The 24,494-nt window shown below is 61.6% G+C and overlaps 1 protein-coding gene across 4 annotated transcripts in view; it reads right to left on the bottom strand.

Annotated features, from left to right (window-relative positions):
- The window catches only part of CYTH1 (cytohesin 1), a 40,599-nt gene that overhangs the window by 3,521 nt on the left and 12,584 nt on the right, over positions 1-24,494 (bottom strand). For 2 of the 4 annotated variants that reach the window (XM_065562918.1, XM_005283035.5), the window contains exons 2-9: positions 10,067-10,149; positions 7,823-7,887; positions 6,657-6,723; positions 5,983-6,101; positions 5,186-5,266; positions 4,847-4,959; positions 4,351-4,499; positions 4,131-4,242 (exon numbers count right to left, since the gene is read on the bottom strand). In XM_065562918.1, the coding sequence (XP_065418990.1) occupies positions 4,131-4,242; positions 4,351-4,499; positions 4,847-4,959; positions 5,186-5,266; positions 5,983-6,101; positions 6,657-6,723; positions 7,823-7,887; positions 10,067-10,149 (789 nt within the window). Of the gene's footprint in view, positions 1-4,129; positions 4,243-4,350; positions 4,500-4,846; positions 4,960-5,185; positions 5,267-5,982; positions 6,102-6,656; positions 6,724-7,822; positions 7,888-10,066; positions 10,150-12,836; positions 12,912-20,789; positions 21,285-24,494 lie in introns of those variants that run through there. The other 2 variants (XM_065562917.1, XM_024104695.3) reach the window with 2 other exon arrangements.

Here is a 24,494-nt window from a genome sequence, read left to right as displayed (position 1 = left end):
CAGACAGAACAAACAAGCGTCTCGCAGAGCGTGGAGCCAGGGCACAAGCAGCGCGAGCCAGCCCCGCTCGGTGACTGCATGGGGCCAGCGTAGCAGAACAGGCAGCACAAAAGCCACGGTGGCTGGACGCGAGCGGCAGTGAGAAGCGGATCGAGGAGCTGGAGCTGGGGGCAAGGGCTGATCTGACAGCCAGACGGTTCGGAGACGCGCCGCACTGGGAACTTGTTTCTGTACGGCACGGACACAGAGCGGCCCACGCTGGCCCCATTTCTGGGGTTTTCAGGCCCGTCGCAATGCGTCAGCCCAGGGTTTCTGGAATTTGGGTTTGTGGCTGTTTCACTCCAGAAGTTTCGAAATAGGAAACTCGCCCTGAAACAAAATGTGCGGCTCCGCACAGCTCCATCCCCGAACCCAGGGTCAGACGACATGCCAGGAGAGCCAGGCCCAGGGGAACCCCCACTCCTGAGTCAGGCTGCCCACCCCAACCTCATCTCCCCGGGGACCCAGCCCCCTTTAGTCAGGGCAGGAATGACCCATTGTGGGCCAGGGGGAAGGTGCCGACAGCCTGGAGAGCAAATGCCCTGGCAGCAACAGGGCAAGCTGCCCCTGCCAAGGTGCCCTGGAGTGGGGTGAGATGGAGCTCAGCCCCCAAGGTGAGGGGGCTAGCGGGGCCAGCCTGGGGTGCTTTGTGACAGACAGGTGCCCTGCTAGGAACTGCACACCACTCCCTTCTGCCCACCAAGAGCTGGTGCTCCCTGCTGACGGGGGCTGGATTGGACCCAGCACCCCAGGGGGAAAGGCCCTGGATCACATCCCACAACAAGCCAGCCAGTCTTTTGGAGAGGCTCGACGCTTCTGCCGAGGGCTGTTTAGATTAGATAAAAAATGGAGAGCAAAGTCACTGCTGGGCCCAGCCCAGCAGCCAGCCTGGGCTTCTGGTCCGGGAAATCCAGGGCTTTAAGGGGAGCTGAGAAGACTTCACCTGCCAGGGTCGAGCCAGAGCCTCAGACGTCACTGGCTTGGTGAGGAGATGAGGGTAGAGGCAAGGAGTAGGGCGGCTGCCTCTGCCTAGGAGCCAGTGGGTGAGGAACGGGTCCACAACTGCCATGTCTGCACAGAGACGCAGAGCACCCGGGGCCCCAAACACTGCTGGGGCTCCTGGGGACGGAGGCCTGGCCCAGCCTCTCACGTCGGGATCCCCGTGCCCTGCGCGGCGAGGACTCCTGGACTGATCGTGGGTGTTGGGTCCCCCTTGGTCAGCACTGGGCAGCAATAGCAAAGCCACCCGGCTCTCCACCAGCCCGGGGAAGCAGGTGCTGATTCTGGGAGGAGTGAGCTCTGCTCACAGACAGCGGGTGACTCTTCCAGCCACCCCCAGGAGCAGACGCTGCCCAGCCCTGCACAGAGACCTGGACTCTCAGCAGAAACAACACAAGCAGACAGTTCCAGTCAGCACCTGGGACAGTCCCCAGGGAACTCATGGCCCCCCTCCCCCCCCAACACGCACCAGGGGTCCTGAGCCCTGCTGGCAGCAGGCTGAGGGCTGCTCCCCTGGCTCCCCGCAATCCGCAGGGCTGGTCCAGGAAAAGGAGGATTCAATTTCCCAGCTGCAACTAGAGCCCTGGAAACGACCTCCCTTTGCCACTCGCAGCGGGGGGCACTGCACTGGCTCTGAGGACAAGAGCACCCCAAAGCCAGGCCACCTGGCCCTTGAGGCCTCGCGACCGCCAGTGCAAGAGGTGTGGACACAGGGCTGCAGCAGCTGCCCCCTCACACGCTGCCGGATGCGCTGAGCCACCCCGAACATCTCCCGACACGTCACTCAAATGGGAGCTGGCATGTGAGCGCAGAGAGGCTGGGCTCCACCCGGGGGCTGTGGAGTCCCCAGGGCCATGGCCCAGAGCTGGGGCTGGGCTCAGACCTGCAGACTCGGGAGGGACTGACTGGGTTTGAGTTATGGAGGGCCACTGCCACGGCCCAGCCAAGCGGGGAGAGGGGCTGCCAGGGGTCACGCAGGGCCCGAAGCGGAAGACTCCCTGCCCTCAGCCCAGGATGCAGAGCGTGGGGGCGAGTTCCCCAGGGACTGCGGTCAGTTAGCAGCAGCAGCGGCAGCAATGAGACGATCACCAGCAATTCCACCCAAAAGAAAAGAAATGGAGGAAGCACTTTGCCACACCCCAGCAGCCAGAGCAGAGCGAGGGAGGGGGTTGCGGGAGGGAGTGGGGGTACGTACCTCCTGGAGTTTGGGGCAAGGAAAGGAAGAGCCAAAATCATGGAAACATACAAATGAGGGAGAAAAGAAAATTAAAACAAAGAAATTAACCCCGCCCTCGCCCTGGTGCAGCCAGCGCTGCACGTCGTGTTGGCCAGGAGGGGGCACTGCCGTGGCCATCAGCTGCTAGAGCAGTGGGGACAGGTGCCATGGAGCCGGCCACAGGGGACCGGGCGGCTGTGTGCTGGCCTGGCAAATAGGAATGGTACCTGCAGTTAGGCCCATGCCCGGCACGGCCAGCAGGCGCCTGACTCGGTCCCTGGGATACAGAGCCAGGGAGCTCTGCTGGTTCAGGCCCTGCGTGGGCAGAGCTGCAGGCAGCACCCCAGCTGCAAACAGCCGGCGCGTGGGACTGCTGGGCCTAGACAGGGGCTTGTTTGGGGCCCATTCACCCAGTGAGTCGCTCGGCAGGCAGGGCCCTTTACCTGTCCTGCAGTGGTTTGCTGCAGAGCCACCCAGCGGCTGGAGGCCAGTGGGTTTCGAGCTCAGACAGACGGGGGTAGATGGCCTGAGCTCAGTGCCCGGACATGATACCAATGCCAGGGCTTGTGGCCGAGGTACTCTGCTGCTGTCTATGGAGAGCCCATGTGGGGACGTGGCCCTTCCCCCATCCCATCGCGACAGGCTGGGGAACGAAGGATCCCCTGAACCCTGGAGAGTGGGAGGGAATCCCTGTCAATGCCCAGCCCAGGCTTGTGTGGGCCCAAGGGCAGGTTGGGCACCCCTGCTCTAGGCACGTCTGTGTGCGTGGCAGGCCCTCTCCTGCTACCGACGGGGCTGGCAACAAGGCAGAGAGATGTTAGAGGGGAGAGTCCGAACCACAGCAAGAGCCCCAGGGAAAAGCCTCCAGATGGAGTCAGCTCCTGCCAGGGCCTGTCGGGTCTCTGCAGCCCCAGCTCTTGACCGGGGCACAGACAAGAAAACCCCAACATAGCTACTGAAACGAAGAAACCCATGAGCCGGGACGGTCACGCAGCTGGGGAGGGGCTGTTGGTGCCGTGGGGAGCTACAGCCGGGGCGCGGGGATGCCATGCATGTTGCCTGCATGTGGAGCCAGGATGTGCAAGGTGATGATGCTCTGGGGAGGATGTGCCAGGAACCAGGCTGTGGCATGGAGGAGATGCACACAGCCTGGGGCAGCTCGCAGTTCGCCTTCTGAGTGAGTGTGGCGGGAGGCACTCCAGCAGGATGTAGCCAAGATGCTGGGCGCCGTCACCAGCCCCCAACCAGCCCCTCCCTGCCAGTACTGCAGCCCCCCGGACCTCCGCAGCCCTCCCTCTCAGGACCGCAGCCCCCAGGAACATCCCCATCCCTTCCCCCCAGCACTGCAGTCCCCAGAACTTCCCCTCCCTCCCAGCACCGCAGCCCCCGGGACTTCCCAGCCCTCCCCGAGCAGCACAGCCCCCGGGACCGTCCCCCATCCCTCCCACACTGCCGGCACCATGGGACACTCCCCCCCAGCACTGCAGCCCCCAGGACTTTCCCTTCCCCTTCCTCCCAGCACTACCGACCACGGGACCTCCCCTGCCTGCCAGCGCCGCATCCCCCAGGACCGCCCTATCCTTTCCCACACGGTCACCAGAAAGTGAGGCTGGATTCCCGGGGGAGACCCGGCCAGCCTTGCTGAAGGCCAGCAGGGCTGCACAGTGCCACCGAGGGCAAGGTGGGACCGACTGGGGCTCCATTACCGGGGAAAGTGCCTTGGGGAGGCTGCAGAGCTGGGGCCAGGACATGCAGCTTTCCCGGCAGGCTGAGCCGCAGAGCTCGCTGCCCGTCGCTAGCGCCCCTGAGCAGGGGCTCGAGAGGCTGCAGGCACATTCCTGTGGGCACGCTCGGCTCCCGGGGGCGAAGCACTCACCGAGTTTCAGCAGCCAGCCCTCGCGGTCGGGGTTGAAGAAGGTGTGGGTGAGGTCGTTGCCGTCGTCCTCGGGGATTTTGAAGGGCTCGTTCTTTATGCTCTCGTAGAGATTCTGGCACAGAGAGAAGCACACGAGGGTCAAATCCAGGGCGCAGCTCCCCGGGGCCAATGAGCCCCAGCCCCAGGTGCCAGCCAAGGCAGTACCCCCCGCCTGCCTCACCCTGAGCAGCTCCTCCGGCAGGTCGCCCCCGTCGTTGATGCCGCGGTTCATGGCGATGAAACGCTCCACCGTGGGCTTGTCCTTGACGTTGGGGTTGTGCAGGCTGGTGTTCAGCATGATGATGGCGAAGGAGAGGACGTAGCAGGTGTCTGCAGGGCACAGAGAAGTGGGTCAGCTGGGCCCCGGGCAGGCCAGGCACACGGTGAAGGGCAGAGAGGCCAGGCTGGGAGCAGTCCCCAGGCTCATTCCTGGCAGACGCGGCCACACCGGGCCTGCAGCCCAAACCGAGCCTCCACTCCCTCCCCGGGCCCCCAGGGCAGCGCAGACCCCATCCCCAGCAGCATGGGGGAGGGGGTGGGGTCAGAGCCAGGGATCAGGCAGATCTCTCCTGCTCTCTCCGGGGACCTCTGGGTTTGGAGTTGGCCTGGCAACGAGGGACTCGGGCGGCCTGAGGCCCGTCCGTCAGAGTGCCCTGCCCCGTGGGGAGTGCTGTTACCTGTGGACTGAAAGACGCCGGGATTGCATTGACAGTACCGCTGGGCAAACGCCTCCATCATCCGATCGATCTTCTGCGCCTCGCCCGGCAGGCGGAAACTCCACAGGAACTGCCTGTGGGACAGGGGTGGGTATCAGCTGCGCAGGGGGCGGTCTCCCCAGGGATGGGGCGCATGGCCTCGGAGTCCTTCCTCCCCCATCTCGGGCTGACACCCCACAAGGGCAGGGGACAATCCCCACCAGACCAGCCCGGGGCACCCAGCCAGGGCTCACCCATGCGCACGGGGATGGGGAGACAGGTGCCCGAGGTGATGGCTCAGCCCCCCGCGCGCACACTCACCGCAGCGCTTGCACCAGGTTGAGGTCAGTGAATTCGTGCAGCTCCACAAAGGCGTGCAGGACCTGGATGTTAAACTCGTCTCTGCGGGACAAAGGCAGAGCCCAGGGGCCCGAGTCATGGCTGCACCACACCCCCAGGTCGCACTCTGCCCCACCCTGCCCCAGACTCTCAGTCCTCCCCAGGGTCGTGGGCTGCAGTAGCACCCTCACCCCTCGGGGGCAGCCCTGGCCCAGCCCTAGACAGAGTGAGCAAGGAGGGGAACAGGTACAGCCCCACCCCCAGGCCTAGTTTACACATTTGGGTCTCCCATAAGTCTTGAGGGCTGCCCATGCCTGCTGGGCCTGGAGCCCAGCACCAAGCCAGGGGGCAGGTTATGGGCACTGGCACCAGCTGCTTATTTCAGGGGCCTGGTAGCTGCACTGTCTCCTCCGCCCCCCCGACCATGCATGGTGCAGGCGGGGGCCCTGCCACCTCTGTGCAGCGCTAGGGGATGCCAGCAGGATGCCTGGGCTGCCAGTAGCTAGCGGCTCCTTTGCCTTCACCCCTGCACGCTGCATGCCCTCCGCTCCAGCAACCACCACACGCCCCTCCCACTGCTGCCACGGCCACAGGACCCGCGGGCAGATGGGAACTGCCAGCCCCATGTCCTTGCTCTGGCAGCAGCCAATCCCTGGCGCCTTAGCCCAGCCTAGTCGCCCCATCCCATAAGACACTGAGGGGAGATTCCTCCCTGCCCCCTGCAGTGATCAGCTGGTGCCCTGGCCACAGATGCCACCACCCTGGCCAGCAGCTGGTACCTCTCGCCCAGGTAGTCGCCAATGGCCGTCTTGTTGAGCCCCTCCCCCTTGTAGAGGAACTGGGCGATGTCCTCGCAGGTGTTCTTCAGCAGGTCGTTCTCAATCAGGAACTGGATCCCCTGGGAAGGCGGAAGAACAAGGCCTGTGACTCCAGCTCAGGACTGCCGGGCACTGCCTCGAGGGGCACAGCCGAGCCCGTGCCAGGAGGCTCCTCGGCATCCCCATCACCAGCCCAGCACAGGGAGCCCTTGCGAGCAACCGGCCGGAGCCCTCTGGGTGCAGGAGGCTGCCCCCTGCCAAGGGTCCCATCACCCAGGAAGCCACCCTTCCAAGGGAGCCCGGGAATCCAGCGGTGCTCCAGCCCCCATGGGACTGGGGCCCTAGGTAAGAGCGATGGGAAGGGGACCCCGGAGACAGAAGCGGTGCAACAGTGAGAAGCCCCCTCTGTGGATGGGGTCCCCCATCCCCAGACCCTTCCATTCTGTCCAGTACGTGGTGCCCCCAAATCCCAACGTGGAGCACGGCCTGGAACGTGTCCCAGCGACCTGGGGAGGCTGCGTTTGCAATGCCTGGACCCCAAGCTGAACGGGGCAGGAACCACCACCCTCCCCTGGTGCTGTGATTGCAGCGCTGCGTTTCTGCCTGCAGCCCAGCCCCTGGGGCATTGCCCTTACCTTTTTGGGGTCCATGTTGAACTTCTTCCTGCCCATTGCCACTTGCTTGTTCCTCTGCATGGTTTTCCTAGAACACACAAAGGCCAGCTCTGAACTCCGGGAGTGGCCAGGCTCCCGGCCTGGGGCTCCCGGCCTTGGAGAGGCAAGCGTTCGGCAGCCAGAGCAGACTCCCTGTGCCAGCCTGCGGCCTCTTCTCAAGCCCAGAGAGACCCATGTGAGCCCCACCGGGGCGGAGTAGGAACCCCCTGCTCTCTGCGCCTGGGTCTGGAGGCTGCAGCCCCTGAACGCGGCATGAGCTAGAGCCCAGGGCACCAGGCCATTTTAAAGAGCTGTTTTGGGGGGAGGTTCTCAGAGCCCTCAGCCCCTCATTGTTAAAGGATCCCACGGCATGCCAGGAAAACCAGGAGGCAGGCCCTGCCCCAAAGAACTGCAGGCCTGCCCCGGGCCTGGTGCATGGAGGGGCAGAGGGCCCAGTGCAGACACAGCCCGGGGACCAGAAGGGGCTTTGTGCAGACCAAGTGCCCAGGGGGCTGCTCCCATCTGGCCCCGCACTCTGCTCTTGGGGGTGGATGGGGACTTGGGGGCCTGGGAGCCCTGGCCCTGCAGGCTGCAGCCTCACAGGGTGACTCCAGGGGGAGGGGAACCCTGACGTGAGGGTGATTGGAAGTGACGCTGCAAGTCAGTTTCCATTGGCCATCAGGGCTCCCTAATCCCACGCTGGCACCGTCTGCACGAGCTCAGAATAACAAAGGCAGACAGTCTCCAAGGCCAGACGGAGGGGCTGGGCAGTGGGAAAAACAGGGCCATTTGGAGCAGCGGATCAGACCGGAGATCCCGTTACCGTATTAAGGAATAAGATGCGGCCTGGGAATTCCAGCCAGTGCCGGCGCTCATGGGACTTTGGCCTCCTTAGCCAACACCCCTCCCTCAGCCGGCAGCCAGGCTGGGGTTACGCTGGGCCGAGAGCCCGAGAAACTCCCGGCTCGTCCCTGCACCCACCGGGCACAGCTAAGGCTGCCGGTGCTCAGGCTCCCCTGGGGCCTTGCTTCCCCCCGCAGGGACTGGGCCCAAGAACGGCCTGCGGCTCAGGGGCAGGGTGCACAGCGCCAGGCAGCTGGAGGCCGCTCCCCCTCTCGCTCAGCAGCCGGGTCACGGGCAGGACTCACCTCTCTTCCGTGGATCCCAGGTTCTCAATCTCATTGGTCACTTCTGCTATCTCATCTCTCAGCCGCTAAGAGAGACCGAGACACATGTGGTGAGGGGGGAACAGGGACAATCTCACCACCTCCCCCAGCGCCCCTCCAGCCCCTCAATCCAGGAGCTCTCACCCCATAACTCACGCACCCTCCCAAGCCCCAGGGTGGGGATATTGCCCAATTCGAGAGGGGAATGACCTGTCCAGGGTCACACAGCCAGCAATAGGACCCAGGAGCCCTGAAGCCTGGGTCCCTGCTCCGAGCCTAAGGCCAGCACTCCCTGGGGCGGTGCACCCGGAACCAGGCTCTGCGTTGTTCTGCCAGGACAAGCCCAGACAGACAGGCAAGGGACACAGACCGTGCCAGATACAGCCCAAGGTTAACTGTGCCAGCCAAATCAGGAACCTCCCCCCACCCGCCCAGACAGAAGGGCAGCCTTGACCCTCCCCAAAAAGGGCCAACTGAGGTGAGTGCCAAGACCAGAGCAGCCCGGAGACCCCAGCGAGCCCCTCGTCTAACTCCCCCTCCCTGAGGTGCAGTGCTGCAACCCAGCAAGCCCGTGGCAGCGCTCAGCTAGCGAACGGGGAGCCGGCAGCGCTGCGGGCGCTAATCTCCAAGCAGCACCAAGGCGCTCTGCTCCCACAGGAAGGAAGAGGCCCAGAGGTTAACGTAATTACGCTCTAATCCTTTTAGTTCATGCCCAGCATATGGCGGTAATTAGACTCCGTTGCCTTAATCACTGACATGATTGACGAGTGTCCCAGATGGGCCCCAGCACCCCACCCAGCAACCAGAACTCCATGGGGCAAAGGCCTGGCCTGACCCAGCAGCCCCCAATCGCCCCCTGGCTGCACCACAGGACGCAGCCAGCACCTGGGCCCTCGGGAGGGGTCATAGGTCATCAGAAAAGGCACCAATGTGAAATAAGGAAAAAGCAAGGAACCCGAAAGCCCAGCATCCCTTAAGAGAGGAGAACAGACTGGGAGAGGGGCCCTGCCAGGGAGGGGGCAGCAGCAGCCCCCAGTGCCAGGGCACCCCATGAGATCAGTGCAACCAACCCAAGGACTGGCCCCCACCCAGCCCCCAGCAGGCAGCTGTAGGGAGAAGGGGACATCTCTGGGAAAGACAGCGCCGTGCACTGCCAATGGGGGGGCATAGCCAGGACAGGCTCCTGGCCTGCTCCACTCTGCCCCCAGCACCCGGCTTCAGCCTCCTCGACTTACTTCCCTTTGGCTCCAGTGCTCTGCCCCAGAAACGTCAGGGGAAGAGGTGCTCTGGGGAGATGAGGTGTGGGGAGGGGAGGGGGATGGTACGCGAGCTGGGAGCTGCTCCCAGCCGGCCAGCCCGGCTTTGAGAGTGATCCGTTCCCTGACGGCACTGGCTAGGGGCCCCCGAGCTGAGGCTGGAGGGGCAAGTGACTGGGCCCTTCTCCCAGGTTGAGAGGAGAGCGCCAGTGACCGTGCTGCAATGCCTGGGGAGAACACCCCCAGAGCAAGGGTGCTGTTCTGGAGACGGGGTGGAGGGGACGCTAACTCCTCACTTCTTCCGCTCATGGCCCTCACCGGTTTGCGCTGGGCAACGGGAGGCCGGTGCCAATGAGCTAACAGAGCCCTGCCCCGTTGAGCACACAGCGTGAGAGCTGGGCATGGGATAGCGTCCATGGAGCAGAGGGCATGTGGGGGGGGAAAGAGAGAGAGAGAGAGAGAGAAGTGAAGCCAGGAGACAGGTGCCGCAAGTCCCGCGTCCTCCCCTGTCTCGAGGGGGGGGGGGGGGGCTCCCCATCACTGCCACAAGCCACAGCGACCTGACAAGCCCGGGCGAGAACAGGGGAAGGCCACAGCGAAGTGATACTCGCACAGGGAGCTACAATGGCTAATTGGGCCCTTCAGCAACTTCTCTCCCACCCCGCGGCAGCAGCAGTGCAGAGGAACGGCCTGCACACTGATGTGCCGTGACACTGTCCCTCTCCCGCGGCGACGGTGCTGAGGAAGAAGGGCTGCTGAGAGCAGAGTGTCTGGGGCGGGAAGGGGAGAGGAATACCAGGCCAGCCGCAAAGCTCGACATGCCGATGGGGAAAGCGTCCCAGGCTCTGGCCAGGCCTGGCCCGGCCCACAGCGCATCTCAGAACGAAGGGCACCGGCGGATAATTCCAGGTCTGAGCGGAGCTGGGCTCCTCTCCAGCACCTTCCACCCCTTGGCCTCCCGCCCCCTCACCTGTATGTCGGCCAGCAGCTCCTGCTTGCGGCGACGGATGTTCTCCAGCTCCTGGCACTCCTCTGGGGTCAGGTCGCTGGGGACTGCGAGGGGAGAGGAGAGAGGGTTAGGCCTGGCACATGCACCCTCCTGAGCCCTGCGCTGCCCAAGCGGGGAGCTCCCCAGTCCTGCCTAGCAAGCAGCGCTCCCCAGGGGCTACCACCACCCACTCTGCCCCCAGCAGTCTGACTCCTGACTACAGGTTGGGGTCTGCACTGCCTGCCCCCCTTTTCCGGGGCTGAACCTGGCTTTGCTGCTGGCCTTCCCAGGGCCCTGCTTGGGCACCTGCAGGCAGAGAACAGCCGTGCTGGACCACGGGGAGAGCTGAGTGAACACCGCACGCCAGGTCTGGCCTCAAACCTGCCTTCAGCCAAAGGGCACATCTGGGGGCTACTCCCACCTCAGGAGCCTCCCACAACCCACCCAGAAACTCAACCTCCTCCTCCCGGCCACAGCCCCCTGCACCCAGAAGGCAGTTTCCGGGCAAGCCAGCAAAGGGAACACAGCACCCCTTTCACAGGGGCCTGCAGGAGCAGGGGTCCTCTGGATTCAGCTCATCCAGGCCCTTACTCCTGGCTGCAGGGCCCACCTATCTGCGTCCATGGGCCACGGCCCCTTCCCCTGGGATCCCTGCCCTTTCCAGGCCCCAGACAGCAGGGTGGCGGGGCACGCTGGGAGCCCCACCCGAGGCGCGCGAGTGTCCTTCACATTCCACACTCCTTCCCACCAAGCCAGCGCTGGCGGAGGGGGGCTCCCTCCTGGCTTGACCCTGCCAGATTCCTGCTGATTCAGCAGCCTGGGACGGAGCAGCGAGCTCTGCCCAGGGCCTGCCACCAGCCAAGTAAACGCAGGGAGAGCGGCTGCAAAGGGCCAGCTGGCCAACCCCCCCGCCCCCAATCAACAGGGCCACGTGAGGCCAAGACCAGGGAACTGGCACAACCCTTTTTAGACAGAAAGCAGGCACTGCAGAAGGTCCCTCCCGCTCCACACACACTCCAAGGGGGGCCAGGGATCCTGCCCTGGGCAGAGATTAACTGGGAGCCCAGCCCAGGGGCTGTCTCAGAGAGCAGAGCGCTCCTGACACAACAAGGGCCCATTGTGCCGCCTGAAGAGACAAACCAAACAACAAGGGAAGCTGCTTTGTGTTGCTTTGCAGTTTTTAACATGCGGGCAGGAGCCCAAAGGAGCCCATGCTGCATCTGCTGCATACAAAGGAGACAACTCTTCGAGGGAGAGGCAGGGCCCTGTCCTGGCGGCCGGGTCACGCGGCAGCCCACCACTACCCCAGGGAGGATGGGAAGAGCAACAAATGCCATGAAGTCAAGTGACTTCCCTTGTGCAGCCCTCCTGCCGCAGGGACATGGGACCCAGGCGCTTGTGCCCCCCAGCAGCAGAGTGGGGGAGGGATTTCTCACACCTGGAATAACCCCCGAGGGCGGCTCAGGGCACCAGCCATCGGGCTCCCAGCAGCAGCCCAGCCCAGGGAGAGCACTGCCACCCACGGCACAGATCCAGCACAACTTGCCTGAAGAGCAGGGGGCCCACCTGGGTGCTGCCTGCTCCATCTCCCCTGCCCTCGGCTCCAGGCTGCGTTTCAGTCCCCCCACATTTAGTTCCCCCCCAACTTGTGGAGCAGAAGGAGCATGGCAGTGCCATCTCAGTCCCCACTATCCCTCACACAGTCTGGGAAACTGAGTCACAGAGAGGGAAGTGACCCTGTCCAAGGCCTCACAAGTCAGTAGCAACGCTGAGAATAGAACCCAGGTGTCCTGGTTCCCATTCCTGTCCTAGCCCGCAGACAAGGTTCCCTAGCATCGTCCCTCCTGAAGACAGAGCACCAGGCAAGTCCTGCAGGAAGCTACCATTTCAGCCAGCAAATCGCATGCATTACACCTGGCTGGCCTCTCCCCACTTGTGGGATGAGTGTGCCAGTGCCCAGCTCATTCAGAGCAGATCCCTCTACAGAGAGGGGAGGGCTGTGCGAAGACCCCCCCTCCAATGTGTCCTTCCTGCCCAGGGAGTCTCCCCAGGGGATGCTGGTATCTCACTATCTCGGCACCAGCCGCCCCCCACCCACATCCCGGCTCCTCTCCCCTTGCCAGGTAGCCCGTCCAGAGCTCAGGGAAAACCACCGGCAGGATCCAAGGAGCTGCATGCCCAGCGGCCGTCCCAGCGGGTCATGGCCAGCCCGGCTCTGGCGATGTGCCCCCCCCCAAGGGCCCCGCTCCCATTCCTATGGCCCCTCACCCTCTGCCCGGGCTGGGGGAGCACCTCGCAGGCTGCCGCATCCCTGCGGCTCACGGGGCGCCGCTGACAGGTGCTGCTGTTTGAGCGCCCCCCACCCACAGCCTACAGCGCCCCTGCCCCATTGCAAGTGCCAGGCCAACCCTGGGGCCCCCCGTGCCCCAACCCGCCGGGCTCGGGCTCTAGGCAGCGAGCCAGGGGGACCCGCTCAGCCCCGTCCAGCCGCACCGGGGCAGGGCCCAGGACCGAGAATCGGAGGGGGGCGGTACAGGGGGAGCCCCTCAGCCCCCCCCCGGACCCGAACTCCGTGTAAACGCCCCTGCCACCAGCCCAGCCCCCATCAGAGCGCGTCCCTCCCCCGCGCAGCGACGGGCTGTCCCCGGCCAGGGACCCCAAGGGCGGAGCGGCCACGCCGGGACCCCCGCCCCGGGGCCGGAGCGCGGCGTGGGGCAGGGCCCCCCCCCGATCCCGGGCCGCCCCCGCTCACCGGCCCGCACCATCCCATCGGCCCCGGCTCCCGCGGCAGCGCGGCCTCCCCGGCCCCTCCCCACCGGTGCGAGCCCCGCCCGGCCCAGCGTTAACCCCCGGCTGGCCGGAGCCCGAGCCCGGCTCCCTCTCCCCCGCCCCAGCCGGGCTGGGACCTGCCCCCCGGGGTGCGCTCGGACAGGGGCGGCCCCCGCAGGAGCCAGCCCGGGGGCCGCAGTGGGGCGGCCACAACCCCCATTGCACCATTGCACATGCCCGGGACAGGGCAAAGCCTCCGCCCGCCTCCCGCTGCGGGCACCGCCCAGCAAACATCTGTCCGCTCACCCCGTGCCCGGGCAGCACTCCTCGGCCGCCAGCTCCTTGCCGTCCTACTGCAGGGACTGACTGCTCCTGTACCCAGCAGTGAGCAGCAAACCCCCCTTGAACTCCTCTGGGCCATTCCTCTCTCCCGGCCCTTGTGTCTCCACATTGTCTCTTTACAATTCCAGGGGATTCAGAGGTACCCTTTTCTTGTAGAGTTGCCCTATTGCTTTAACAGCTGCATATGTTCCCCATGGCAATCTAGTGGTAGCCATCGTTTCAACCGTGTTTCTCGGTTACTGGCCTGCGGTTCCCTAGCAGCTTGAAAAATACCCCAAACACTTACAACTCTCCAGTTCTGTAGGGTCAAGTCCAGCCCCTGCTGTCACATAGCTCCATAGACTCCGAGTGCCGGTGGGACCATTGTGACCATCTAGTCTGACCTCCTGTCTAACACGGGCCAGAGACCTGCCCCAAACAATGCCTAGAGCAGAGCTGTTCGAGAAACATCCCATCCCGATGGAAAGAATGGCCAGTGAGGGAGACTGCACCATAACACTTGTAAACTGTTCCAGTCCTTAATTACCCTCCCTGGTAGAAACATACTCCTTAGTCCAGTGCCAAATACAGAGCTAAAATCGCCTCTCGGCTCCTACCCCAGAGTCCCGTTTATGCATCCCAGGATCGCATTAGTCCTTTGGCTATAGCGTGTCACTGGGAGCTCACGTTCAGTGGATTATCCACCACAGCCCCCTAGTCTTTTTCAGTCACTGCTTCCCATCCCTGTCAGCATGGCCTACATCCTTTGTTCCTAGATCCATGCATTTACATTTAGCCATATTGAAATGCATATTGTTTACTCACACCCAGCTTACCAAGTGATCCAGATTGCTCTGAATCAGAGACCTGTCTTCTCCGTTATTTACCACTCCCCCAAGGTTTGTGTCATCTGTAAACTATCCATGGGGATTTGGGGATCTCTTTCAGGTCAGTGATACAAATGTTAAACAACATGGGACCAGGTACTGAGCCCTGTGGGTCCTCACTAGGAACATGCCCGCTCAATGGAGAGTCCCCATTTTGAGACCTGCAGCCATCTTTCAATCCAATTAGTGTGTGCCAGCTAATGGTTCTTAAATGTAACCCAGGCCATATTCCCACTACTTAGGCTGTTTGCCCCCAGGACTACTATTAGGAGGCTGTTCCAGAACCTCCCTCCTCTATCGGCTAGAAACCGTCTTCTACTTTCTAGCCTAAAAGTATTCGTGGACAGTTTGTCTCCATTTGTTCTGGTGCCAGCATTGTCCTTTAGCGTCAATAGCTTCTCGCTCTCCCTGGGGTTTACCCCCAACGTGTTTAGAGAGAGCAATCAGATCCCCTCTGAGCCTTCACTTGGCTAGGCTGAACAAGCCAGGCTCCTTTAGTCTCCTCTGGTCAGCTCGGCTCTCCACTCCCCCGCTCATCCTAGCAGACCTTCTCTGCACCTGCTCCAGTCTGAATTCAGCTTTCTGGAGGTGGAGGGACCAGAAGTGCATACGGCATTGCAGGTGAGATCTTGCCAGTGCCTTGTACAATGGCATTAATCCTTCCCTATCTGTACTGGAAATACTGAGCGCATACATCCTAGGATCGCATTTACCTTTCTCACAGCCACAACACATCGGCAGCTCATAGGCCCCCCGTGATCGATCAGCACACCCAGGTCTTGCCGCCTGTCATTACCAACTAATGAGCCCCTGGCACAGAGATACTAATAAGAACTTCTGCTAAGTGCATGACCTTGCACTATTAAATTTCATCCCATTTCTATTACTTCAGGCCTCGAAGTCAGGCAATGTCATTAAAATTAGCAGCTAGTCTACAGAAAGAATTGGATACCTGTTAGTAGCACCTCCTCTTTTGTCATCTCTGGCTTTATTATTATAATTATTTACACTGTGGTGTGCCTAGAGGCACCAGTCACAGATCAGGACCTGTTGTGCTAGGCACAGTACAAACAGAACACAAAGACAGCCCTGCCCAGATCACCAGAGAAGAGCAGGTCTCTCTCCCCAGCATCCTCTATGATGAAGACCAATACAAAGAAATCACTAAGTGTCTCTGCAATGTCCTTACCCTCCTCCCTTTAGTCCCTGGCAGTCAAACTTCCTGCAGGCTTTCTGCTGCTGACATATTTAAAGAATTATTTTTTGTTCTTCCTTTTACAGTTTACTCTCAAATCCTTCTTTGCTGTCCTAATTTCTATGGGATGTTCTCCATCATGGCCTAGGGACTTTCTAGTGCCCTCCCTAGGACTGGACTTCTGCTTTCTGAAGGACCAGCCCCCGTTGGCTGCAGGACTCTCCTGTCCCAGGCCCTTTAAGCCTGGTGCTTTGGCAGCACGGCTTCCTCTTTCCATTGGGCCAGACACGCCACTCGGGCAGCTCCAGTCACTTCACCTCTCCAGACTCAGCATGGAAATTTCCTCACTTCTGATGATGGGGCCTTTTTGACTAGCTTCCCCTTTCCTGGAACTCCCCCTTCTAAAGGTCAGAGCCACCAGCTTTTGGTCTGATCCCTCCACATTTGACGGGATCGATTCCGCGCATTACCAGCCCCATGGATGTAAAAATCCCCAGGCAGGCCCTCAAAGTTAGAAGACTGTCTTAAAAAGCATGTGGCATTTTTAAAAAGTGGGGGGCAGTTCTCTGCCTCATGGTCTGAGGTTTCTGGGCGCACTCAGGTCATGCTTTCGAGCTTCTCCACAACCAGCTAGAAACATTGATCTAAAATAAAGCAGAGGCTCTCATCTAATCGCAGAGCTGGAACTGGAGCATTAAGGCCACCACCAAACACCATGAGACTTGCGATAACGTCACCTGAGTTGGCATCACCAGACACCCCCCCCCCCCGCCCCCAAGGATGCTGAATGTGGTCACAGTGACTTCTTAGCTCAGCTACAGACCCGATCGGCCCTTCCTGTAGGTTACAGCCACAACTTCCCACACATCAGTGACACGGACACTGGCACTGTCGTGACACCCCACACCCCGAACAGAGGAAATGGAGAAATGGTCTGAGGTAAACAGGATGAAGTTTAACAAAGACAAATGCAAAGTGCTCCACTTAGGAAGAAAAAATCAGTTTCACGCATACAGAATGGGAAGAGACTGTCTAGGAAGGAGTACGGCAGAAAGGGATCTAGGGGTTATAGTGGACCACAAGCTAAATCTGAATCAACAGTGTGATGCTGTTGCAAAAAAAGCAAACGTGATTCTGGGATGCATTAACAGGCGTGTTGTGAGCAAGACACGAGAAGTCATTCTTCCGCTCTACTCTGCGCTGGTTAGGCCTCAGCTGGAGTATTGTGTCCAGTTCTGGGCACCGCATTTTAAAAAAGATGTGGAGAAATTGGAAAGGGTCCAGAGAAGAGCAACAAGAATGATTAAAGGTCTTGAGAACATGACCTATGAAGGAAGGCTGAAAGAATTGGGTTTGTTTAGTTTGGAAAAGAGAAGACAGAGGGGACATGATAGCAGTTTTCAGGTATTTAAAAGGGTGTCATAATGAGGAGGGAGAAAACTTGTTCACCTTAGCCTCTAAGGATAGAACAAGAAGCAATGGGTTTAAACTGCAGCAAGGGAGGTCTAGGTTAGACATTAGGAAAAAGTTCCTGTCAGGGTGGTTAAACACTGGAATAAATTGCCTAGGGAGGTTGTGGAATCTCCATCTCTGGAGATATTTAAGAGTAGGTTAGATAAATGTCTATCAGGGATGGTCTAGACAGTATTTGGTCCTGCCATGCGGGCAGGGGACTGGACTCGATGACCTCTCGAGGTCTCTTCCAGTCCTAGAATCTATGAATCTATGAATAACCGTTCGAACCCAAAGCTCCTCCCCCAAAGAGACACGAGACAGGACCTGCAGAAAGCACGGCTGTCTGTGCTACCCACTTCACGTGCAAGGTGCTCCGATACCACGGTGATGGGTGGCAAAGAAACCCCCAGAACACAGCACACCAGGGCTCAGGACTGCGGTTATGTCAAGGGCCAGGCACCCTAGCTTGGCTGTAGCCACACAACCGTCCTTCCTCACCTCTATTCTCAAAGCCGCCCTGCCCAGGGCTTAGCACATTATAGGAAAGCGGGTCTCCCCGGCCCCTTGGCTGCCACCAGCCAGCACTGAGTCTTCTAGTGCTCACGACCCCTTGTGTCGCTTTGCGGTGCCACTCCCACGTGGAGTCGTGCACAGGTGGGGTGCGGAGCCCCGCTTGCTGCTAGGCCACTGAGCAGCCAGGTGCAGACAGCAGCATGCAGCCTTTGGAGAGGGACGGAAATTCATACCACTAACACACCCGGCGCTTGGAGGACAAGGTGGCTAGGAGAGCTGGCACGAAGGAATCGCTGGCACACCCCAAGCACTGCAGGGTTCCAGCCAGCCCGCTGCTCCCCAGGCACTGCCAGGGAGACCGCCCAGGCGAGGGAACAAACAGGCAGGCAGGGGACTGTGGGAGAGAAGGGCCCAGGCAGGCAGCCATCATGGCCCGAGGAATCTCCGTTCCACTGCCCAGCTGCCCAGAGATCCCCCGCCACCCTGAGACGGCGACGGGGCACCGCCAGGCGAAAGGGGCCCGGGTACAGACGGGAAGGAGTGCTGGGCACAATGAGACCTCTGCTGCCAGCTCGTCCCAGCCTACGGGGTTGGGGCAGGCCCAGAATGGCTGGGCTCTGGGGCCCCCGTCAGGCTGGGCAGTGGGAGCTGAGACTGCAGATAGCAGCGCTGCTGCACGGAGGGTAAACAGGCTCGTGGCACAGACCTGCCGGGGTCAGCATCAGGAAAGGTGAAGAGGGGACCTCCCCCGGCATGGAGCCCCAGGTGTCTGCGCAGTGGGGCAGCCTGTTTACACAGGGCTAGCAGGTCCCCCATGGTGCCTGCGCCCATCAGCGCTCATCCTCTGTCCTGAGTGGAGGCGACTCTCAGGAGCTGAGTCAGTTACAGGCTCAACCCATCAGAGAGTCCAGAGGCAAAAGGCAGAGAGGAGAAGGGAAGCCTGGGGGAGACCTAGCCACACCAGCACTCCCAGGCCCTGGGCACAGAGAGATGGAGGGGGCCATTTCCCACCATCCAGCTAAACTCTCTCCCCTTCCCCAGGGCAGACCAGACAGGACATCAAACTGCTGAGGCTGCGTGGGACCTTATCCCAACCTGGACAGTATCGACTGCACAAGGACTCAGGAGTCCTAGCTGGGTCCCCCCAGCACGCCTCCCCCGCATTTTCCCAGCTACAATGAGAAGCTCAGGTCTAGAACTCCAGCTCCCAGCAGCCTGTGGGGACAGGTGGGGAAGCCCCACGATGGAGAAGGGGCGGGGGGAGGCCTTCACTGCCCTGACACCCACGGGGGCCACCATTTGGCTGGGGCAGAGCCCATGTTTCAGCTGAGACAGTGACTCAGTTCAGCAGTGCGCCATTCCCAATGGACCCAGCCACAGGCCGCTGAGTCAGGCCAGCCCTGCTGCAGCAATGGCCGCTGCTCCCCGCCAGGCCATGGCTCGGGGCAGGACAGACCCCAGCGGCTGCGCTAGGCTCGGGAGCAGGACTTGGCTGGCAGCAGCAGGAGGAGTGCAGAGTAGCTGGGGCACGGGGGGGGGTATTCGGGGTTGGCCCCCTCCACTTGCAATGCCAAGAGCAAGGGAACACTCCTGAAATGACAGAGTCAGCCCCCTCCCCCTCCCGGCCTAGAGCAATCCCGCTGCCTCCACCAACAGCACAGCCCCGTCCTGCTCCCACCTTTAGGAGTGGGCCTTCTTCCTGGAGGGGGTCACCGCTAAAGCCACCCACCCAAGGAGCCAAGCGAGGCCGCGCTGGGAAGGGGGTAAGCAGAGACCCGCAGGGAGGCACCAGGGACTGGCTCTTCCCTTTGACGTTGGCCGAGACATGGACGGGCGCTGCAGCGATTCTGCATAAAGCTGAGCCCAGCTCTGAGCAGAGGGAGCCAGCTAGGACCAGTGCCCATCTGAACCAGCCCCACAAGGCTAAAGGGGGCATTTCCCCATGCCGGGCCCCAGGCCAGAGCAGCGCCCCTTCCTCCTGACACATCCAGGCTAAAGGAGACCCCCTCTCCCCCAGAGCACTGTGTCAGACGGTGTCGCTGCCCCCAGACTGCAGGCTCAGGAACAGGGGCAGTGCAGCAGCCTGTAAGAATCCCTCCCAGAGGGACTGAGCCCACAGTGCCCCAGTCCTGGCACAATTCTATGGGATTCAGCCTCCAGAAACATGCACAAGATCTCACTGCCCAGCTCACATTCCACCCTTTAGAGAGGTGCCATCCCCACGTGCCACCCCCACTTTATTCCTGTGGAGACCAGGGTTCAAGTGTCCAAGACTGGAATAGCCAGGGGCTGGGGTCAGAGTTAAGGGCCATGGGCAGAGCTGAGAGGCTCAGGGTCAGGATAGCCAGGGCTGGGGGTCAGAGTTAAGGGGCATGGGCAGAGCTGAGAGGCTCAGGGTCAGGATAGCCAGGGCTGGGGGTCAGAGTTAAGGGGCATGGGCAGAGCTGAGAGGCTCAGGGTCAGGTTAGCCAGGGGCTGGGGGTCAGAGTTAAGGGGCATGCACAGAGCTAGGCATTGCTGGTTAGGCACAAGGTCCCTCTGTAACTGAACAGGATTTGCCAGTCTCGCTGCATAATGCGTTGGGGGGGTGGGGGGCAGCTGAGCCCATCAGCAGCCGAGAGCTCTGCTGGAAGCTCTGGGAATTGCTGCCACCCCACCCTCTGCGGTGCACCCTGGCAGGTCCTGATGGGCACCCGTTCAAAGGGACCCCCCCCCCCCCAAGATTCAAGGCGAAGGGGGCCTGGGAGGGGAACTTGCAGAGAGCAGGGGCCAAGCCCCACCCCATCCCCAACAGCTTGGGAAGGAGGGCCTGTGGGACTTGTTTACTCCACTTGCAGTTTGCCCAGCACCCTCCCAGCTGCCTGGAAGCTTCGGGGCAAGCAGCAGCATGACCTGGAGACGCACTGGAGCCTGCAGCTGGGAGGGACCCAGGGACGCCTTCTCCCAGGGAGCAGCACCCTTAACCCTTCACTGGGAGGGAGAGCAGAGACCCAGCTCCCGACAAGCTGCCCATGCGCTGCCTTGGCCAGCAAACCAGGAACAGCCATGCAGAGCCTCTGTGAGCCCATGGGTCAGTGTGTTTACTACGGGGGCAGGCAGCGCCCCATGGAGCTACCCTCTGGGGCAGGGGAGAGCACAGTCCACAGGGGCTGATGCAGTGAGGGGATTGGGGCAGGGCTCGGATGGCCTAGTCAGGGTCCCTGTGCTCTCCCATTCTCCAGCATATGAGAGAGGTGGGATCGTTGCTTCCTTTGCACCCAGGGCATGGGCGGAGCTGGGTGCATTGGGCAGTGCCAGCCAGGCACCGCTACAGCACTGACAATGGCCTACGGGGAGGGCTGGAATCAGGCCCAGCGTGCATTTGGGGGCAGGAGCAGAAATCCCTGGAGAGGAGGGACCCAGGATTGCCCCCATCACCTCCCCAACAGCCCACCCATTAACACTACTCAGAGAACTGGGGCTTGGATGTACCCCAAACTCCTACCTGCGCCACAAAGCCATATGGGGGGGCCGCACAGACACCCTCCAGAACGTAGAGCAAACTACCCCCACCCTGCCGACTCACCGCTCCCCTCCTCTGTCCTGAGGACCATCCTGGCCAGCGCTCCTGCAGGGCCTGTCCTGTGGCCTGTCCTGTCCTCGGCTCCCGCACTAGGTAGCTCCACCAGGCCAAGCGGGGTGGGACACCTGCAGTTCACGGGACTTCCTGGAATGACTCACAGTCGCTCTGAGCCAGTGATCTGTCAGCCGGATGGGCAGGCGTCATCCGGAGCTACAGTACCAACACCCTGTTCCTGCCGTCAGCAGCCATTAACCCCTCTGCTCCCAGCCAACCCCAGCTCGGCACACAGCGCTCGGAGCCACAACTCCGGCCCAGGCACTGCCCCAAGACACGCCAATCCAGCCCACGGCATCTGCCTCAGACCCTGGGCTGCAGGGCACCATTCCTGCCCTGCCGTGGCCACCCTGGACTTTCCTACCCCCAGGATCTGGGGCAAATGCTCTGCCCTGCCACATGGGCCCTAGGCAACAGCAGCGTTGCCCACCCCAGACAGCCAGGTCCAGGGCTTCAGACTGCGTCTCTGGAGGATGGGAAATCCAAACCTCCATGGGGGGCCCAGCAGGCCTGGTGGGTGGGTGGGTAGGGGGACAGTTTTGGACCTAGGGGCTGGGGGTGCCAAGGACACCGCTGGGACGTGAGAGATTTCAAAGTGTCCAACAGCCATGTCCCCTCAGACGGCTCCTGAGAATACCCCCAGCTCAGACCCTCAGATGCAAAGCACTGTGGAGAACAGCAGCCAAGCCCCAGGCCTGCCAGCCCTAGGGGCCCTGCTTTCCCCTGCCACAGGAGCCAGAGACCTGGCTTGAGGCCAACCTTGGCACAGATCCCCTCCCCCATGGGCTTCCCCATGGGCTCCCCCACCCTTCCCACTGCCTTGGGGTTCCCTCTCCCAGTTCAGCTCCTAGCCACAGCCCTGGCAGGTCACTGCTGCTGCTCCGGGCACTCGCCAGGCCCTCCCAGAGCCCCTCTCCCTGCATCTCTCCAGGAGGGACTCACAGGGGAGTGCAGCACCCCGGCGAGTTGGGGCCGCAGCGGGGACTGACTTCTCCCTGCTCTGGGACATCAGGCCTCTGCACACGCAGCTGTATCTTCTTCAGGGCCAGGTCTCGCTTGCTGGCCCCAGGCACTGCCCTCTGTCCAGTGGGTGTTCCAACACCTCGTCTGCCAGCCCGTCTCCCTACATCCCCTCCTGTCGTCCTGCTGCTCCCGGGCTGCTGGCAGACCCTCCCATTAGCATTGCTGGCTTTCATCCCCTCCCACAGCTCGTTAACAGACCAGGCCCAGGCCGATGCCTGCAGGACCCGCTGGACATGGCCCAGGGCTAGTAAGGCAATTAACTGGCTGCATCCCTAGGTAGCATTGCCGGCTCCTGCTCCCGCACTGTCCCCTGCCGAGCCAGGACCATGGCCTCTCTCGCCAGGGACAGACAGCCGCTTGTGCCGAGCCTCAGGGCAAGAGGCCAGATCCTGCCCCCCCCCCCATGGGAGAGACATGCCAGTCACAGGGCCCCACCTTGGCCTGTGCTGCCCTCTGCTGGCTACACAGGAACATGGGCGCTGCCAGCCTGGTTCAGCCCAGGGCCCGTCCTGTGGCAGGCAGGCATGGGGTGACCTGCTCCAGGGATGGTTCTTCCCACGCTGCCTTGGAAGCTGGCCCACATCATGAAGCAGGAGGGTTTGTCCTGTCCCACCGGCCTGGTTATTTTACATATCATTGATTGTCAGCTATGTCCCTGCTTTCCCGAACCCTGCTGAGCACCGGCCTCGGCACGTCTCATGGCAACCAGGGCTGCTGCTGGGTTCAGGGACAAACCCATCGCAGGGCTGGGCTCTCCAGCGCACCAGCCACCAGCAAAACCCACCTATGCCGCGAGTCCCTGCCCAGGGCCAGCGCACGGCCCGGAGGGAGCTCACCACCATCCCATGGACACTGTGGGGCTCGGGGCGGCTTGGCACTCCGCACTCATACTACAGAAGGGCAACCCAGCTCACAGGGCAGGACCCCGGGCAAGCACAAGCTGCACTAGGAGCACTCCCGGCGAGCCGGGGTCCCACTTGAAGGCAACTGGCTTAAGACAAAAAGCAAAACCATTCCTATTGGTTGTGACACTGCCCGCCCCAAAGCCAGGCTCAGAACCCCTCCTCCACACCAAGCCCAGGCGCACACTGTCCCAGGCCTCCACAGGGGCACAGCACTGCCCTGCTGTTCGGTAACGCGGGACTGGAAAAGCAGTGCCAGGACTGGCCAGGGCCAACAGTGTTTGTGGGAGCCATTTGTTGGGACAGCAGAACTCAACCTGTGACACCCTGCGAGCGGCTGATGGGACCGAATGCAGCAGGGCTTGGCCCCTCCTTTCCCTGGTAGATATGCTGGAGGGTAGGGATCGGATACAGAGGGACCTAGACAAATGAGAGGATTGGGCCAAAAGAAACCTGATGAGGTTCAATAAGGACAAGTGCAGAGTCCTGCACTTAGGACGGAAGAATCCTATGCACTGTTACAGACTAGGGACCAACTGGCTAGGCAGCAGTTCTGCAGAAAAGGACCTAGGGGTCACAGTGGACGAGAAGCTGGATATGAGTCGACACTGTGCCCTTGTTGCCAAGAAGGCAAATGGCATTTTGGGCTGTGTAAGTGGGAACATTGCCAGCAGATCGAGGGACGTGATCGTTCCCCTCTATTCGACATTGGTGAGGCCTCATCTGGAGTACGGTGTCCAGTTTTGGGCCCCGCACTAGAAGAAGGATGTGGAAAAATTGGAAAGAGTCCAGCGGAGGGCAACAAAAATGATTAGGGGGCTGGAGCACATGACTTATGAGGAGAGGCTGAGGGAACTGGGATTGTTTAGTCTGCAGAAGAGAAGAATGAGGGGGGATTTGATAGCTGCTTTCAACTACCTGAAGGGGGGTTCCAAAGAGGATGGATCTAGACTGTTCTCAGTGGTAGCAGATGACAGAACAAGAAGTAATGGTCTCAAGTCACAGTGGGGGAGGTTTAGGTTGGATATTAGGAAAAACTTATTCACCAGGAGGGTGGTGAAGCACTGGAATGGGTTCCCTAGGGAGGTGGTGGAATCTCCTTCCTTAGAGGTTTTTAAGGTCAGGCTTGACGAAGCTCTGGCTGGGATGATTTAGTTGGGGACTGGCCCTGCTCTGAACAGGGGGTTGGACTAGATACCTCCTGAAGTTCCTTCCAACCCTGATATTCTGTGATCTTCCAGGGCCTTCCCAGTTCCCAGGCACCTGGGGAGTCCTGCCTGCCCCTGTCTCGGCGTGCCATGGGGCAAGGCGGAGGAACGGGGAGCTCGGGGGCCAGGACCACACGTGGCACAGAGAGGATTTAGCTGCTGCTCTGCACCAAGGCCGGGCACCAGCACACGGCAGTCCCACCCCCCACTGGCTGTTCCCCGATGCAGTCTCAGGAGCACTCAGGCCTCCCAGCCATTGCAGGGGAACTTCCTGCCCCACCTCCCACCCCTGCCTGCTGCCTCAGCACTGCGGGCACAGGGCCACCACATCCTGTTTTCACTGTGCGGTGCGCACGTCCCAGGGTTACATCAGAGCGAGCTATTCCCACAGGGTGCAGCCAGAGGCCCCCTGCGGAGGGGGGCAGCACCAGGGACAGGCAGCCAGACACTGCCTGGGTCCCTCGTGCAGCCTGGCTGGCCCAGGCTCCTCCCACGGAGTAACCCCCGGCCATGGGCAGCCA

This window comes from Chrysemys picta, chromosome 12 (genome assembly GCF_011386835.1).
Source record: "Chrysemys picta bellii isolate R12L10 chromosome 12, ASM1138683v2, whole genome shotgun sequence".
NCBI lineage: Eukaryota > Metazoa > Chordata > Testudines > Emydidae > Chrysemys > Chrysemys picta.
Note: the sequence above shows the minus strand (reverse complement) of the source record. Positions and strands in the feature narration are given on the sequence as shown.